Source organism: Staurois parvus, unplaced genomic scaffold (assembly GCF_062004578.1).
Source record: "Staurois parvus isolate SC_StPar_1 unplaced genomic scaffold, SC_StPar_1.0 ptg000750l, whole genome shotgun sequence".
NCBI classification, from domain to species: domain Eukaryota; kingdom Metazoa; phylum Chordata; class Amphibia; order Anura; family Ranidae; genus Staurois; species Staurois parvus.
In genome coordinates, this window is record NW_028318546.1 from 2,978,100 (window position 1) to 2,993,774 (window position 15,675).

The following is a 15,675-nucleotide window of genomic DNA, read 5'->3' on the forward strand; positions in this document are numbered from 1 at the left end:
GTTGCCCCAGAGCTTAATAAATGCAGGAAAGCTCTGCTAACTTTTGTCATCCAATTTTTTTCTTTAAATTTTCCTTGCATGTGATTGGATATTCATTACAAAGTGAAGATTCGCCTAATTTACTAAGCTCTGGAGCAACTGCACTTGCAAAATGCACAGTCTATATGCTGTTAGTAAATCAACCTCAATGGTGCAAAAACATCTAGTGAGTGGTAGCTCTGTGGGAAATATGCCTTGTTAAATAATGGTCCATTTTCCTATGAACTGTTAGGTTTTAGAGCTGATTCACACATGTATGGTGTGGATTGAAGCTCAGGTTTCAAAGCTAATTGATACAGTAGTTGTTTTGCGCTTCAGGTCAGGTTTACATCAGGTTCAGGACAGGATTAGGCCAGGATCTTATCTTGTTCACACATGTGCGGTTTAGAAACTGTTCACATAGAAGTCAATAGTCTGTAATCTGTACCTGAACCGGACTGCACTGCTCAGAAATCGGACAGCACTCTTTTTCAATTCGCAGTGCTAGTGCACCAGACATATGTGAAATGGCGCCATGGGAAGCAATGTTATTTCATATGTCATGCGGATTGGATGCAGTTCAAACTGAAACTGAATCCGCATATATGTGAACCAGCACTTAAGGAAGACCAAAGCTAATCTTTACAGTGGTGATGTGCAGGAGTGCATCTATTAATACACAGCATATCAAACCTTTAAGGCCCCATTCACACTTGAGCATTTTGTAGTGTGAAACTCCAAAGCGCTCATGGAGAAGAAAAAAATCATTACTCTATGGAGATGGTTCACATCTCCACGCCAAGCCGCCTGAAGCAGAATGCCTGAAGCTCAAAAAAGTTTTAGAGCTACGAAATTCGGGCAGATTGATGCATTTTTGACACATTTTCATTCCCATGGAAATTCGAAAATTGCGCATTTTGTCCCGTGACCAAGAGCGTTTTTATGGCATGACAACAAATGATGTCACAGATGACATTTTTCTCTATTGGCTAACATAAGAACACAAAAAGCCCAAAAACGCCTGAGCAAATCACATACAAACATGCAACAAAATGCTATCCCTGGTGTGAATGGGGCAAGAGGGGAAATACGGCAGCAAAAGACCACCTCAATTTCAACTCCTGTTAGATAGAAAATGAAAATTATGTATGCATGTAAAATGAATGAAGACTGCAAAAAAGTTTACCTGGATACCATCTAAAGGGCCTGGGTTACTTCAACATTTTATGATATTTCAGTCTATCTATTGCTTTTAATCTCTATCTTCTGGCTTCCACCCACATCACTCTCTCTGATTCCTTCTGTCATTATTAGGCAAAGAAAATGTGTTTTTTTTATTCAGTGCTGTAATTGGATGATCGTGGCTATTGTATATTTCTTTGCTCTCATTTTCTGTTCCCTGTTTATAAAATTCCGTCCAAAGAACCATCTGAAAAACCCATCTTTACTACTCATTTGGCCCATCTGAAAAAGCCCAGTCCATGCTTTCTAGGAGAAATGCCTCAATGAATCCATGTCAGGCCCCATGCACACAGGGGTCAAAATGCATGCATCCAAATGCATTTGGAGCTCATTTCTACAACCCCTGGCAAAAAGTATGGATTCACCATGTTCATTCAATTGTTTAATTGTGTAGAAAACAAACTAATCACAGACATGCCTCAAAATTATTTTTATTTTAACATTCCAACTTTCTGGCTTTCAGAAACGCTTAAAAAAGAAAACTATGGTCAGTTGCAACTGTTTTTGCAGAACAAGCAGAGGAAAAAAATATGGAACCACTCAATTCTGAGGAAAATATTATGGGATCATGAAAAAAAACACTACAGTACACCAATAGTATTTGTTGCACCACCTCTCGCTTTTATAACAGCTTGAATTCTCTGAGGCATGAATGTAACGATCAACAAACAGTATTCTTTATCAATGCGGCTCCAACTTTCTCTTATTGCAGTTGTCAGATCAGCTTTGCAGGTTGGAGCCTTGTCATGGACCATTTTATTTCATTTCCACCATAGATTTTCAATCGGATTGAAGTCCGGACTATTTGCAGGTCATGCCATATGTCTTTCTTGAAGGAAAGTTTTCACAGCTTTTTCCCTATGGCAAGATGCATTGTCATCCTGGAAAATGATGTCATCATCACCAAACATCTTTTCAATTGATGGAATAAGAAAAGTGTCCGAAATCTCAATATACACTTATGCATTTATTGAATATTTAATGACTTTCATCTCCTCCATACCTTTACCTGACATGCAACCCCATATCATCAATGATTGTGGGAATTTGCATGTTTCTTCAGGCAGTTGTCTTTATACATTTCATTGGAACGGCGCCAAACAAAAGTTCCCGCATCATTACCATGCCCAATGCAGATTCGTGATTCATCAATGGATATCACTTTCATCCAGTCATCCACAGGCCATGATTGCTTTTCTTTAGCCCACTGTAACCTTGTTTCTTTCTGTTAAGGTGTTATTGATGGTTTTTGTTTTGCTTTTTTGCATTTAAATCCCATTTCTTGCGATATCTTACAGTTCGGTTACAGACTCCAGTTTCTGTCCATTTGTTCCTCATTTGTTTTGTTGTGCATTCTCTGTTTTCAAGGCATCTTGCTATGAGTTTTTTCTATCTTGATGCCTTGATGTCTTCCTTGGTCTACCAGTACGCTTCCCTTTCACAACCTTCCCATTTGATTTGCACTTGGTCCAGATTTTAGACACAGCTGACTGGGAACAACCAACATCTTTCGCAAAATTGCGTGATGATTTAACTTCTTGAAGAAGTTATCTAATCCTCTTCTTTATTTGGACTGACCTCTCTCTTTGTTTGGACTGACCTCTCTCCTGTTGGAGCCATGATTCATGTCAATCAGTTTGGTGCAACAGCTCACCAAGGTGTGCAATCACTCTTTTACCTGCAGACCAAGTAGCAGATGTAATCTGATGCAGATGTTTGCTTTAGAACTGCAAAGTACATGGTGATTCCACAGTAGTTGCCTCTGAATTGAGTGATTCCATGTTTTTTTCTTCTGCTTGATCTTCAAAAACAGTTGCAATTCAGTACAGTTTTTTTTTTTTTTAAGTGTTTCTTATAGCCAGAAGGTTGGAATGTTACATGAAAATAGTTTTGAGGTATGTCTGTGATTGTTTGTTTTTTTTCTGCACAATTAAACAATTGAATGAACATTTTCTAAGCCTGGTGATTCCATACTTTTTGCCAGGGGTTGTAATTGCATCTGAAAACATGTAATGCTTTACTATGGCTGAATTCACAATTAGATGGTCAGCTGCATCTAGCGAGTATTCAATCTAGCTGCATTTACACAAACAAGAGTTTTGTCCATCCTGGGACGGTGTAGCCTCTTTCTACAGCTAGATGCAAGTACATCTATCCACAAAAGAAATGGATCTGAGAACTATATAGTTTGTTCACTTCCCAGATTGATTTCTCCTTCAAAAATGAAGGCGGGCATGTGCAAGGATTTAGGGTGTTCTGAACATAAAAGTGAGACCTATTCATTACTGGAAATATGTACATAATAAAGTAGCCATTGAGTATTCATATTCAGTGCTATACAGTGTGCTTAGAAACACATGATCGGCTCCTGTATTTGATGGAGTTAAAATGGAATGGCTTTGTTAGGCTTCCTTCACATGGGGTGAATTGTTTTCCAATCAGTAGGGGATCCTTTCACAGATCCCCTGCTAATCAGAGCAGAGGGTGGAGTGGTCCACTTAGTTTATGGGCGTCTAGAAGTAAAAAGACACCCCGACTACCCTCCAATCCAATTTCTCTAAATGGAAGAGGACAGGTCCCCTTCCATTTTATTTATTTATTTTAGTGGACTGGATTAGACTTGAAGGTAGGCAGGTGTAAAGTGACATAAGTCTGTTTACACCTGCCTATAGACTTTCCAATCGGGTCCACCTGAAAAATTGACAGGCGGAACCTGATTGAATCACTTGTGTGAAAGGGACCTTACAGTCCTACTAACACAGTAAGACAAGTCTGTACAAAATAACCGTATACTACTATGTTTCTGATAGAAGAAAACTAGAAAAGCACATGAACACAGGGAGAACACGCACAAAAAAAATCAAGCACTAATCTGCACACTTGCCCCCTAAGCATAATTTGCATGGCAAAATTTTCCCCAAACAAAAAATTCCCCTCCTCCCAGTACAGATCCCCACTGTTGAAGTCCCCCTTCCTGGCACCCCATACCCCCCTCCCCCCAAATCACCCCCCCTAGCACGTGCCCCACAAATTTCCCACTCATGCACAAATCTTACTCCTAGCTGCCCACGCTCCAAATTTCCCCTGCCAGTACAAATCCCCTCCACCCGATGCCCCCTTTTTAGCACAAAGAATTTTCCCCCATCTCCTCTCCCAGTGCAAATTACCCCCCATCATTCCTAGCACTCAAATTGCCCCTCCTAGAACAAATCCCCTCCCCGCAATCCCCCCAGCACAAATCCCCCTCTTCTTCCAGCACAAATTCCCATCCCCCCAATTACTCCTCTTAGCTCATCCATTTGAAAGTTTCCCTTTATAGAAGGAATAATACTCCCATCACCCCCAAATCCCTCTCCCACCACAGATCCCCCCCCCTTAGAACAAATCTTACTACTTTGACCTGCCAAATTCCCCTCCCAGCACAAATCCTCCCTGCAAATCCCTCCTGCTCCAATTTCTCCTCCTAAAACAAATCTTACCCCTGTCACCCCCCCAAGTTCCCCTCTTCCATCACAAATCCTTCCACCTAGAACTAATCTTCTTTTCCTTCCCTTTTACTAGCACACTCTTATCCCCAGCACAAATGTTTTTTTACTCTGCCCACCCTCCAAGGTCCCTAGTACAATCCTGCCTTCAACACACAGGCCTATGATGCAGGTCTGCCTCCCAGACTCCTCCTCATTTTACGGGCTGCCTCTCGGACTCCTCCTCATCTTACGGGCTGCCTCCTGGACTCCTCCTCATCTTACGGGCTGCCTCCCAGACTCCTCATCTTAGGGGCTGCCTCCTGGACTCCTCCTCATCTTACGGGCTGCCTCCCGGACTCCTCCTCATCTTACGGGCTGCCTCCCGGACTCCTCCTCATCTTACGGGCTGCCTCCCGGACTCCTCATCTTACGAGCTGCCTCCCGGACTCCTCATCTTACGGGCTGCCTCCCGGACTCCTCTTCATCTTACGGGCTGCCTCCCGGACTCCTCTTCATCTTACGGGCTGCCTCCCGGACTCCTCTTCATCTTACGGGCTGCCTCCCGGACTCCTCCTCATCTTACGGGCTGCCTCCCAGGCTTCTCCTCATGTTGAAGGCTGCCTCCCAGGCTTCTCCTCATGTTGAAGGCTGCCTCCCAGGCTTCTCCTCAAGTTGAAGGCTGCCTGCCAGGCTTCTCCTCATGTTGAAGGCTGCCTGCCAGGCTTCTCCTCATGTTGAAGGCTGCCTGCCAGGCTTCTCCTCATTTGAAGGCTGCCTCCCATGCTTCTCATGTTGAAGGCTGCCTCTCAGGCTTCTCCTCATGTTGAAGGCTGCATTCCGGGTTCCTCAGCTTGCGGGCTGCCGGCTGCTCTTCATCTTTCAGGCTGTCTCCTGGATGACTCCTCATCATGACAAGTCATGCTGCACCAGGGACCTGCACTAGCATTGGCATTGGCTATCAGATCAGGACTTTATAGGGTTTGTGTACCCACATCCTACCCACATTGTTTGCTGGGAGGGGATGGGGCAGGAAAACAAACCTTGATCTGATAATCCCGATCGGGAGTGTTGCAGTGTGGAGCTGGAGGGGCAAGAGAGCTCAGCTGACTCCCGGCTTCTTCCTCCTCTATAGATTTGGCCTGTTACTTTCTGCGCTAAACTGACAATGAGTAATGAAGTTTCTCCCGCTCCTGTCAGCTTGTAGCATCAGGAACCCTCATTGCAGCACCCCTTCTGAATCACATAATACCAGGGCAGAGGTCCCTCCTGACCCCCCCCCCCCCCTCCACCTAATCCCTGCCCTATCTATAAGTTCCACCTCTCAAAAGATGAATTTATATGTGTCCTTTCGCTCATGCCTGCCTCTACAAGTTGAGCCATACCCTATCAGATTTTGCCAGGTTCAGTCTGTTCCACACCTAGGCTATACTCTTATGGTCTGGCCTACTTCCATAACAGGATTCTTTTTGCATTTTTTATGACTTGTATCACTAAATACATCATACAAAAGTCTTCTAATGTAAGGTAAATGCAAGCTTAGCAGATATAGAAAACAAGTTTGAAGATGTAGAGCCATTAGCTTCATTCACTTTTAATGCACTTAGGTTATTTTTATATTGATTGACTTCGAAGTTTCATTTTTTTTTTTTTATCGGTTTGTAAATGGTGTTTAAAAGCATAGAGTGTGTCTAGGAAGAAATAACCTGCATTGATCTGATCGAGCTACTTCTGCTTATAGTTGCTTCAAAGAACATGTACCAGGTTTGTTCTGCACTGCCACCTGGTTTGCTTCGTTAGCTAATTAGATCTACCAAAGTGCAGATCTGAAACCCGTATGACATTCCAGTGTCTGCCAATCCCTTGAGTATTCTGAAATTTACATTCTAATCTATCAACCATCACAAAGTTTTTCAGCCTCATTATTTGTATTTTAATCAACGTTCATTTGCAGTAACAGTTAAGTGTGCTGCGTACTTCAGGATTGCTTTTTTTTGTAACCTTGTTAGTAGGCTGTTGTGGCAGATATATTGGATTCACTGACTTTGATTTAGCTACTACCACATTCTAGCACAACAGATTTTCATGACTAATCCTCAAAACTAAGCTGCAGAACATAAATGGATTTATACTGTCAGTCCCAATAGTTCTGATTAATGCAGGATGCCCATGATTTTTGGACCCTGAAAGGAACAGAGCTTAACTTTTAGAGGAAATCCGGATATATGTCCTTAAAGGGAAGATAAAGTGTATTTTCTGTAGGTAATTTTTTTTTGTAAAGTGGTGCAAAGTCCACTTTTTTTTACCCCTTTCTGAAAGGTAACACAACATTGGACAAAACACCTGTGGGATGATAAAAATGGATAATAAACCTACCTCGCCTCCAGCTTTCAAGGTGCAGGGGGTGATGGCATCTTGCTGATGAGATCCCAGGGAATCAAATCTGAGAAGCACAGTGTTGGGACCATCTTCTCAGCAAGATTAGAGTAGAGAATTAGAGTACTCTGTATTTCCCAAATCTCACTGAGGTTGCCCCCATCTGAGCACTGTGTGAAGAAGGCCAGACAAAAGGTAAGTACAGTTGCAAGAAAAAGTATGTGAACCCCTTGGGATTACGTGGAGTTTTGCATGAATTGGGCATAAAATGTGCTCTGAACATCATCTAAGTCACAACAATAGAAGAACACAGTCTGCTGAACATAATACTACACAAACATTAGATGTTGCCATGGTTTAATTGCACATAACATGTAAACATTCACAGTGCAGGGAGGAAAAAGTATGTGAACCTTTGGACTTAATAACTGGTTGACCCTCCTTTGGCAGCAATAACCTCAACCAAAAGTTTCCTGTAGTTGCAGATCAGACCTGCACAACGATCTGGAGTAATTTTGGACCACTCCTCTTCACAAAACTGTTTCAGTGTAGCAATATTCTTGGGATGTCTGGTGTGAATCGCTCTCTTAAGGTCATGCCACAGCATTTCAATCGGGTTGAGGTCAGGACTCTGACTGGGCCACTCCAGAAGGCGTATTCTGTGCTGTTGCAGCCATTGTTTTGTTGAATTACTTGTATGCTTTGGGTCATTGTCCTGTTGCAGCACCCATCCTCTGCGGAGCTTCAGTTGGCGGACAGATGGTCGTACGTTTTCCTGCAAAATGTCTTGATAAACTCTGGAATTCATTTTCCCATCAATGACAACAATCCGTCCAGGCCCTGAGGCAGCAAAGCAGCCCAAAACCATGATGCTCCCTCCGCCATGTTTTACAGTGGGGATGAGGTTTTGATGTTGGTGTGCTGTGCCTTTTTTTCTCCACACATAGTGTTGTGTCTTCTTCCCGAACAACTCAATCTTGGTTTCATCTGTCCACAGTATATTTTGCCAGTAGTGCTGTGGAACATCCAGGTTTTCTTTTGCAAACTTCAAACGTGCTGCCATATTCTTTTTGGACAGCAATGGCTTCCTCCGTGGTGTCCTCCCATGTACTCCATTCTTGTTTAATGTTTTCCTTATTGTAGATGTGTCAACAAAAATGTTAGCATGTGCCAGAGATTTCTGTAGGTCTTTAGCTGACACTCTGGGATTCTTCTTTACCTCATGCAGCATTCTGTGCTGTGCTCTTGCAGTCATTTTTACAGGACGACCTCGCCTAGGGAGAGTAGCATTAGTGCTAAACTTTCTCCATTTGTAGACAGTCTGTCTTACCGTGGACACATGAACATCAAAGCTTTTGGAGATACTTTTGTAACCCTTTCCAGCTTCATGCAAGTCAACAATTCTTGATCGTGGGTCTTCTGAGAGCTCTTTTCTGCGAGGCATGGTTCACATCAGACAGTGCTTTTTGAAACCAGTAAACCCAAAACAGGTGTGTGTTTTTTAAGGGCAGGACAGCTGTCAGCAACACATCCAATATATCATCACACTGATTGGAGTCAAGGTTGGCTCATTCCTGGCTCCAATTAGCTCTGGGAGAAGTCATTAAGCTAGGGCCTCACATACTTTTACCTCTCTGCACTGTGAATGTTTACATGTTATGTGCAATTAAACCATGGCAACATCTAATGTTTGTGTAGTATTATGTTTAGCAGACTGTGTTCTTCTATTTTTGTGACTTAGATGACGTTCAGAGCACATTTTATGCGCAATTCATGCAATCCCACGTAATCCCAAGGGGTTCACATACTTTTTCTTGCAACAGTATGCTTTCTTACCCCTACAGGTGTTTCAGGTGTATATGTAATGTCAACAATTTACACAGCGCTTTACATATTGTACATTCACATCAGTTCTTGCGTTAAGGAGCTTACAGTTTGAGGTCCCTGCCTCACATGCATACATACTAGGGCCAATTTAAATGGTGGACAGTCCACCTACCAGCATGTTTTTGCAGTGTAGAAGTAAACCAGAGTACCTGGAGGAAACCCAATCATGCACAGGGAGAATATGCAAACTCTGTTCAGGTAGTGTCCTGGTTGGGACTCAACGGAGGACTGTAGTGCTGCTAGACAAAAGTGGTAACCACTAGGCTACAATGCTGCTTTTTAGCAAACACAGTCCCTTCAAAACAAGACCCTGCATTTTAGCTGCAAGGTTTCACTTTATTAACAGTATCCTTATTCTTCATAAGCTCCCAGACCTCTCCTGTTCCCACTCACTTCCGTTTATTTGGAATGGGCAGTACACATTTGTTGCAGTCAGGTGCACTGCTCTATGCAAACTACAAATCTCACAGTCCATAGTCCATCTCAGAAGTGAGCAAGAGAGGAAGTCTGATCATAGCAGTTAAAAAAGGGAATGTGGAGAAAGCTGAGAGCAATCCAAGCTACTTTTTTCGGCTAAAGAGTATGTAAACCCAACATTTTCTATACCTGATATGTGCCTGCTGTACCATGTACTTGGAGCTGGTACCCAATTTTGACAGGTACCTGCTCCCACTTCCACTTTGACCACTAGGAGATCAGAAGCCGGAGTTCTACTACGCCCCACCCTGCAGTCTTCTGGGGCACGTGACTGATCCCAGAAGACTGCAGGACCATTCACAATGCACAGCGCTGCTCATGCATGTGCAGTAGGCACCCGGCTGTAAAGCTGCAACCTGTCAAAGTCAGGTGCCCACATTTAAGATGCCGGGGACAGAGGACGGCCGGTGAACCTGCCCCTAGTGAGCACACTGCTGGATCAAGGGACAGGTAGATGGCTATTTTTTTATAAATGTCAGCAGCTACAGTTTTTATTTTTTTCACCTGGGACTGGAGCTCATACATACTTGAACAGAATTTTATAAACCAGTTTACTCTGGCTGTTGAAGTAAGATATTGTCCACATAGGGAGTAAATTATGGTTGATTTACTAAAGGAGTAAAGACTGCTCACTTTGCAAAGTAATGTTTCAATTAGCTTAGTAAATGTGATGAAGCTGTTCTGACTTCAATCAGGTAAGAGCTTTTTTTTTTTTTTTTTTCCCCTTAGCACACAATTGGGTATTTTTCGCAAAGTCCATTTTTACTTGGCTTCACCTTATTTATGAAGTTAAGTGAAAATTTGCTTTGTAATGTGCACATTCTCTATTTCTAAGAACACCAAACTCATTCCTTACAGTGAGTCAGCTGAATCATTGATTTTCACTTTTCGAAGGAACGATAAAGTACAACTATTATGCAGCATTACTAAGTAGGGAACATGCCCTGCATATATATTGAGAAAATAAGGCTGCCCTCACGTACCTTGTATAATTACCAGCTATACATATCTTGAATGTATATTAGGATTAGAATGTTATAAAGTGAGCGCTCTTAACCAAGCAGCTAGCACTAAAGGTAATCACAGTATACCCATAAAAAGCGGAATAGTAATAACAGAGTGCAGCGCTAAAAGATAAGTGCAAAAGGCAAATAGTCCGTAGTTGTTAACTGGATATAAATATATAGTCCCAAGAAATAACTGATGAAGACAAGGAAGCAATGGAAAGAGTGCGCACTCACCGGACGCGCACGGAAAATGCGCGTAAATAAATGTCTCCAGGAATCCTAAAGTAGATGGAGAGGGTGAATTCCAATCTTTGGATCAATCAGCCTGGGAAGATGTATCAGAGATCCGGAGGTCCCCTTAAGGTTGGTATAATTATCAGCCAGATTCCAAGAGCTCCGTCCCTCTGGTGGTAATAGATGAGCACTACAGGAATCCTGCAAATGGATTTAGCTCCCAATGGGAACCAAAAAACAAGTGCCCATAGTGTAGTATTTTAAAAAAGAGATTTCATGAATAAAATGACAAGCAGGGTAGTAAGGCTGTGTACAGTACATATATGAAAGCAGAGTACGCAGCAATGATACTGACCCTGAGTTAAAATGGCCGCGGGGCTGTCTCGTGGCTCCGGGCAAAAGATGACGTCATGCTCTGTCGGTTCCTCCTAAGGCCTTTCGTGCCCAAGCACATCATCAGATATATTAGGATTATTTACATCATTTTACCTTTGTATCTAGAAAAAAAAAAAACAAGAAACTGTAATTTATTTTTGTTTCAAAATGAAAAATAACGTTTTTGAAACTGCAGAAAAATGTTTGTTGGATCATACCACCACCACTGCATCATGTGTTAGTGCATTGTAACTGCACTGCAACCCACATAGTTCGGAAGGTTTGTTGGGGGTGCCATTAAGAATGAAAGGCACTGCATTGCACTTGTGTTGTCACATGTTGGTTAATATGTGTGTTACTGCAAATATATGCTGTAAACAGCCCCGTAGATTCACAATGCCCGTGTTTTGCCATCTCTGCTGATCTTATTGCCCAGTTTTGAATGATCCAGACTTTTGTTTAGGTCCGAGTTATTCAGTAAATGAGTACAAAGAGTAGCAATTCTTGTAAGCAATTTTTACCTATATGGCTTTATTAAAATTGTATTGAGTGATATGAATTACTATGAGTTACTCTGCTATGCTCTTTGCATCTTATACATAAGACTTCATGAGTTAGTTATCAAAAACATTGTCTAGAGTTCGGACTTCCGCTAGCCAAACATTACTACACAGTGACACCTTTTACACATTTGTTGCTCAACCCATTATTGGGGGTTCATGCATTTCTGTATGTGGCCTTCCATTGCATATAAATTCAAAATGCACATCCACCTTTTGTTCCACATATGATAGGCAAGGGATACATGTGTAATGGTGTGTTTTACTGTTTTGTGTTTTTGCTGTAGCTCTAAGTCCTGCTGCTCTCTGGTTTATAATGTTAACTGCCAACGTGTAGTTTTTAGTTTTTGTTTGTTGGTAAACCTTGAAAAAGAAGTTTTCATTTGTTGATGTGCTAACTCCACTTTTTCCTTGTGCAGTGAGCCCTAAAATGTATAATACAGGTTGGTGTTGCTTTACTAAAGGAGTAGAGAAATTTTTGTAAAATTTGACTTTGCAGAGTGATCATGCTCTACACCCTTGGCAAATCAACCCTAAAATCTAAGGTAATTGTAAGGGTTTTAGTGCCTGTTGCAACAACTAGTTGAGCACTGTCCATGATGCTTAGCACTAACAGTTACATTTTCAGAAAGATGCTTGCTCTGGAAATGTAACTTTTTAGCGATTAGAAAAAAAGAGTATCACAGACTGTTCTCCATCCCAGTGTCTAAAATAATGAGTGCACCTAAATGTTATTTTATCAATCTGTGTTTTGCATTTGGCATCATGCTTTATAATAAGGTATATATTAACTCCTACTTTTTTCGTTTCTTTACAGGCATGGTCCAGAAACTTGACCAGAAGTTGCCTGTAGCAAATGAGTACTTGCTGCTTTCTGGTGGTGTTCGGGAAGGAGTTGTAGACTTGGATCTTGATGAATTGAATGTTTACGCTCGTGGAACCGATTATGACATGGATTTTACCCTTCTTGTGCCAGCTTTAAAGCTTCATGACCGAAACCAGCCAGTCACACTTGATATGCGTCACTCTGCCCTGTGTCACTCATGGCTTAGCCTTCGATTGTTTGATGAAGGGACAATCACAAAGTGGAAAGACTGTTGTACTATTGTTGACCATATCAATGGTGCCACTAACTATTTCTTCTCCCCTACAAAAGTTGCTGATTGGTTCCACGAGTCAATCAGCATTGTTCTGTCTGAAATTCAGAAGAAACCTCAGAGAGGAATGCCCAAGGTTGAGAAGGTAGAAAAGAATGGCACTATTATATCCATCATTTTAGGTGTTGGCAGCAGTCGCATGCTGTATGATATTGTTCCTGTGGTCTCGTTCAAAGGGTGGCCAGCTGTAGCACAGAGCTGGCTAATGGAAAACCACTTTTGGGATGGCAAGATTACAGAGGAAGAAGTAATTAGCGGGTTTTATCTAGTGCCAGCTTGCTCCTATAAGGGTAAGAAAGATAATGAATGGAGATTATCATTCGCCAGAAGCGAGGTGCAGCTGAAGAAGTGCATTTCCAGTAGCTTAATGCAAGCCTATCAAGCTTGTAAAGCCATAATCATAAAGCTTTTATCAAGACCAAAAGCTATCAGTCCATACCATCTGCGTAGTATGATGCTGTGGGCTTGTGATAGACTCCCAGCTAATTACTTAGCTCAGGAAGATTATGCAGCCCATTTCCTGTTGGGACTTATTGATGATCTACAGCATTGCTTAGTAAACAAAATGTGCCCCAACTACTTTATTCCTCAATGCAATATGCTAGAGCACCTTTCAGAAGATACAGTGATGTTACATGCTAGAAAGCTGTCTTCTGTGAGATCAGACCCTGCAGAACACCTTCGGACGGCCATTGAACATGTGAAGGCTGCCAACCGACTCACCCTGGATCTCCAGAGGAGAGGAAGCACCACTAGCATACCATCACCACAGTCTGATGGAGGAGACAATAACCAGCCAGATGATCGGTTAGCCAAAAAATTGCAACAGCTAGTAACTGAAAACCCAGGAAAGTCTATCTCTGTCTTCATCAACCCTGACGATGTTACCAGGCCTCATTTTAGGATTGATGACAAGTTTTTCTGAGAATGTCCGATGCATTCATTAAGACTTCATGTGTAATCTGTGTGATGTCTTGTTTTTACATATCCAGCTTAGATTGGATCTGTCAAGAACAATATGAAATTTTTAATCCTGTTTGTGCAGGACTTTGCAAAATTTGAAACAGTATATTACTATTTCATATGCTGCTTTGATCATTTTTTTTAGGTTTTAAGGGAGAACATGAGCCTTAATGACCATTTTATGTTTGCTATTGTGTCTATTTAATTGGTATACATGTTGAAAATTCAGATATATGTTTTGGAAATAAATTAACTGCATTGGGCTTCCATTGTTTTAGGTGTAAATGTACCAACAACTTTTGGCTATCAAGCTGGACCTGTCTGCATTTCCCATTGTACCAAGCAGATTTCATGAGAGTTCTGGGTCATCAGTCTCATCACAGCAAACTAGCTTGGCACAATAAACTGGCTTGTCAGCAAATGTTGTTCTTACGGACCTTTTTGAGCATAATAAGAACAATTGTGATGTCCAAGTGCAATATATTACAGCAACCAAAGGTATTTACTGAAAGCAGACCTTGTTTATGAAGATATCACTTTGAACAATTATAGGAAACCCTTAGGGCTTGTTCCCATTAAACCACACAGAAATCAAGCCTTTTTTCCTGTACAGGCTAGTTCTCTTTCTGTAGGGACGGGGGGGGGGGGGGGCAGTTCTTTATTTCTGTACAGTCTTTCTTTTGTACAATTTTTTTTTTTTTTTTTTTAGTTTTTATGAAATGTCACAAAGTGAAATTTCAAATATTTGCTGCTGTGCATAGAAACACGCGGATGAACATTGGTGTGATATGGAAAATGCGTACATGCTGTATTTTGCATACCTCTCTGCTCCATTTTAGTGTAAACAGGGCATATAGAAAACAATTTTTTTCTGTTTGACCTTGTTGAGACCTCCATTTTTCAAATACAGAAAGACGTAGGTGTGAGTTAATCCTTACTGAGAAAAATATACAAGCTGATATTGCTGATCTCTTCACCTGAAAATGATAGTTACTTGGCTCTCATGTTGACATCAATACTTTGTGTCACACTCCTGAAACAAGCAGATTAGGAGTTCTGACTTCACTTGCATGCTTGTTCCAGGGCAATAAAACATATAACTACAGCTAGTCTGTATGCCATCAAGCATGTTGTCATTAAATTCTTGTGCTGCTATGGCATTAAAGGATAAATCCACCTTCTGGAACATGTTACATGTTCCACTTGTATTTAGTGTAGAACATGTAACATGTTCCAGCTCCAGCAGTCAGTTCTCCCAATTGTTCCTTCATTGTGACAGTGGGCTGGGATCTTCTCTACGCTTCTGCTGCCACAATTCAAAAGCAGGGTGGTTGTGTACATGAACTACAATTGCTGTCAGCCTTTGCAGCTGACAGCTTGTCGTTCTGAATGAACTGTGTGGCCGCTGATGAGTGGCTTCGTAGTTCATTCACAAGCCCTCTAGCTTGTAAACAGTCAGCCTGTATAAAGGTACAGGCTAACAGCTATAGGGCTTGTCTGCATTAGTCTGACATTGCACCCCTGATCAGCTGTGCAATGCTTTCTAAGCTCCTTGGGGAAAAATAATAAATTCACATCTTTCCCAGCAAAATTATGTGCGAATATTATTTTTTCCCAAAAGGTGAACGTAGCCTTTAAGAATTCCAAACCAATCGCACTTCTCGGGTGTAGCATGTCTCTGTAGTACGTAGATATGTAAATATGGCAGGTCTAGAACATAATGGGAACACAAATAGGAAATCTAGACCAATGTTTGGGCCAGCAAGTGGCGCTAGCAACATTGGTATGAAATTGTATAATATTTTTGAAATTCTCATATAGCAAGGCCTTCTTCTAAAGTCAGATCACTGAAGCTACATTTCTGGTTGGTTGCTGTCCGTTGATGCACTTTGCACATTACTCTTACTTTTTTTTG

At 41.7% G+C, this 15,675-nt stretch overlaps 1 protein-coding gene across 1 annotated transcript in view; it reads left to right on the plus strand.

Moving 5' to 3' along the window:
* Positions 1-14,396, plus strand: part of MB21D2 (Mab-21 domain containing 2) — a 169,155-nt gene extending 154,759 nt beyond the window's left edge. The window contains exon 2 of the mRNA XM_089654297.1: positions 12,458-14,396. Within this exon, the coding sequence (XP_089510423.1) occupies positions 12,458-13,722 (1,265 nt within the window). The 3' untranslated portion in view covers positions 13,723-14,396. The remainder of the gene's footprint in view (positions 1-12,457) is intronic.
* The last annotated feature ends 1,279 nt before the right edge of the window (positions 14,397-15,675 follow it).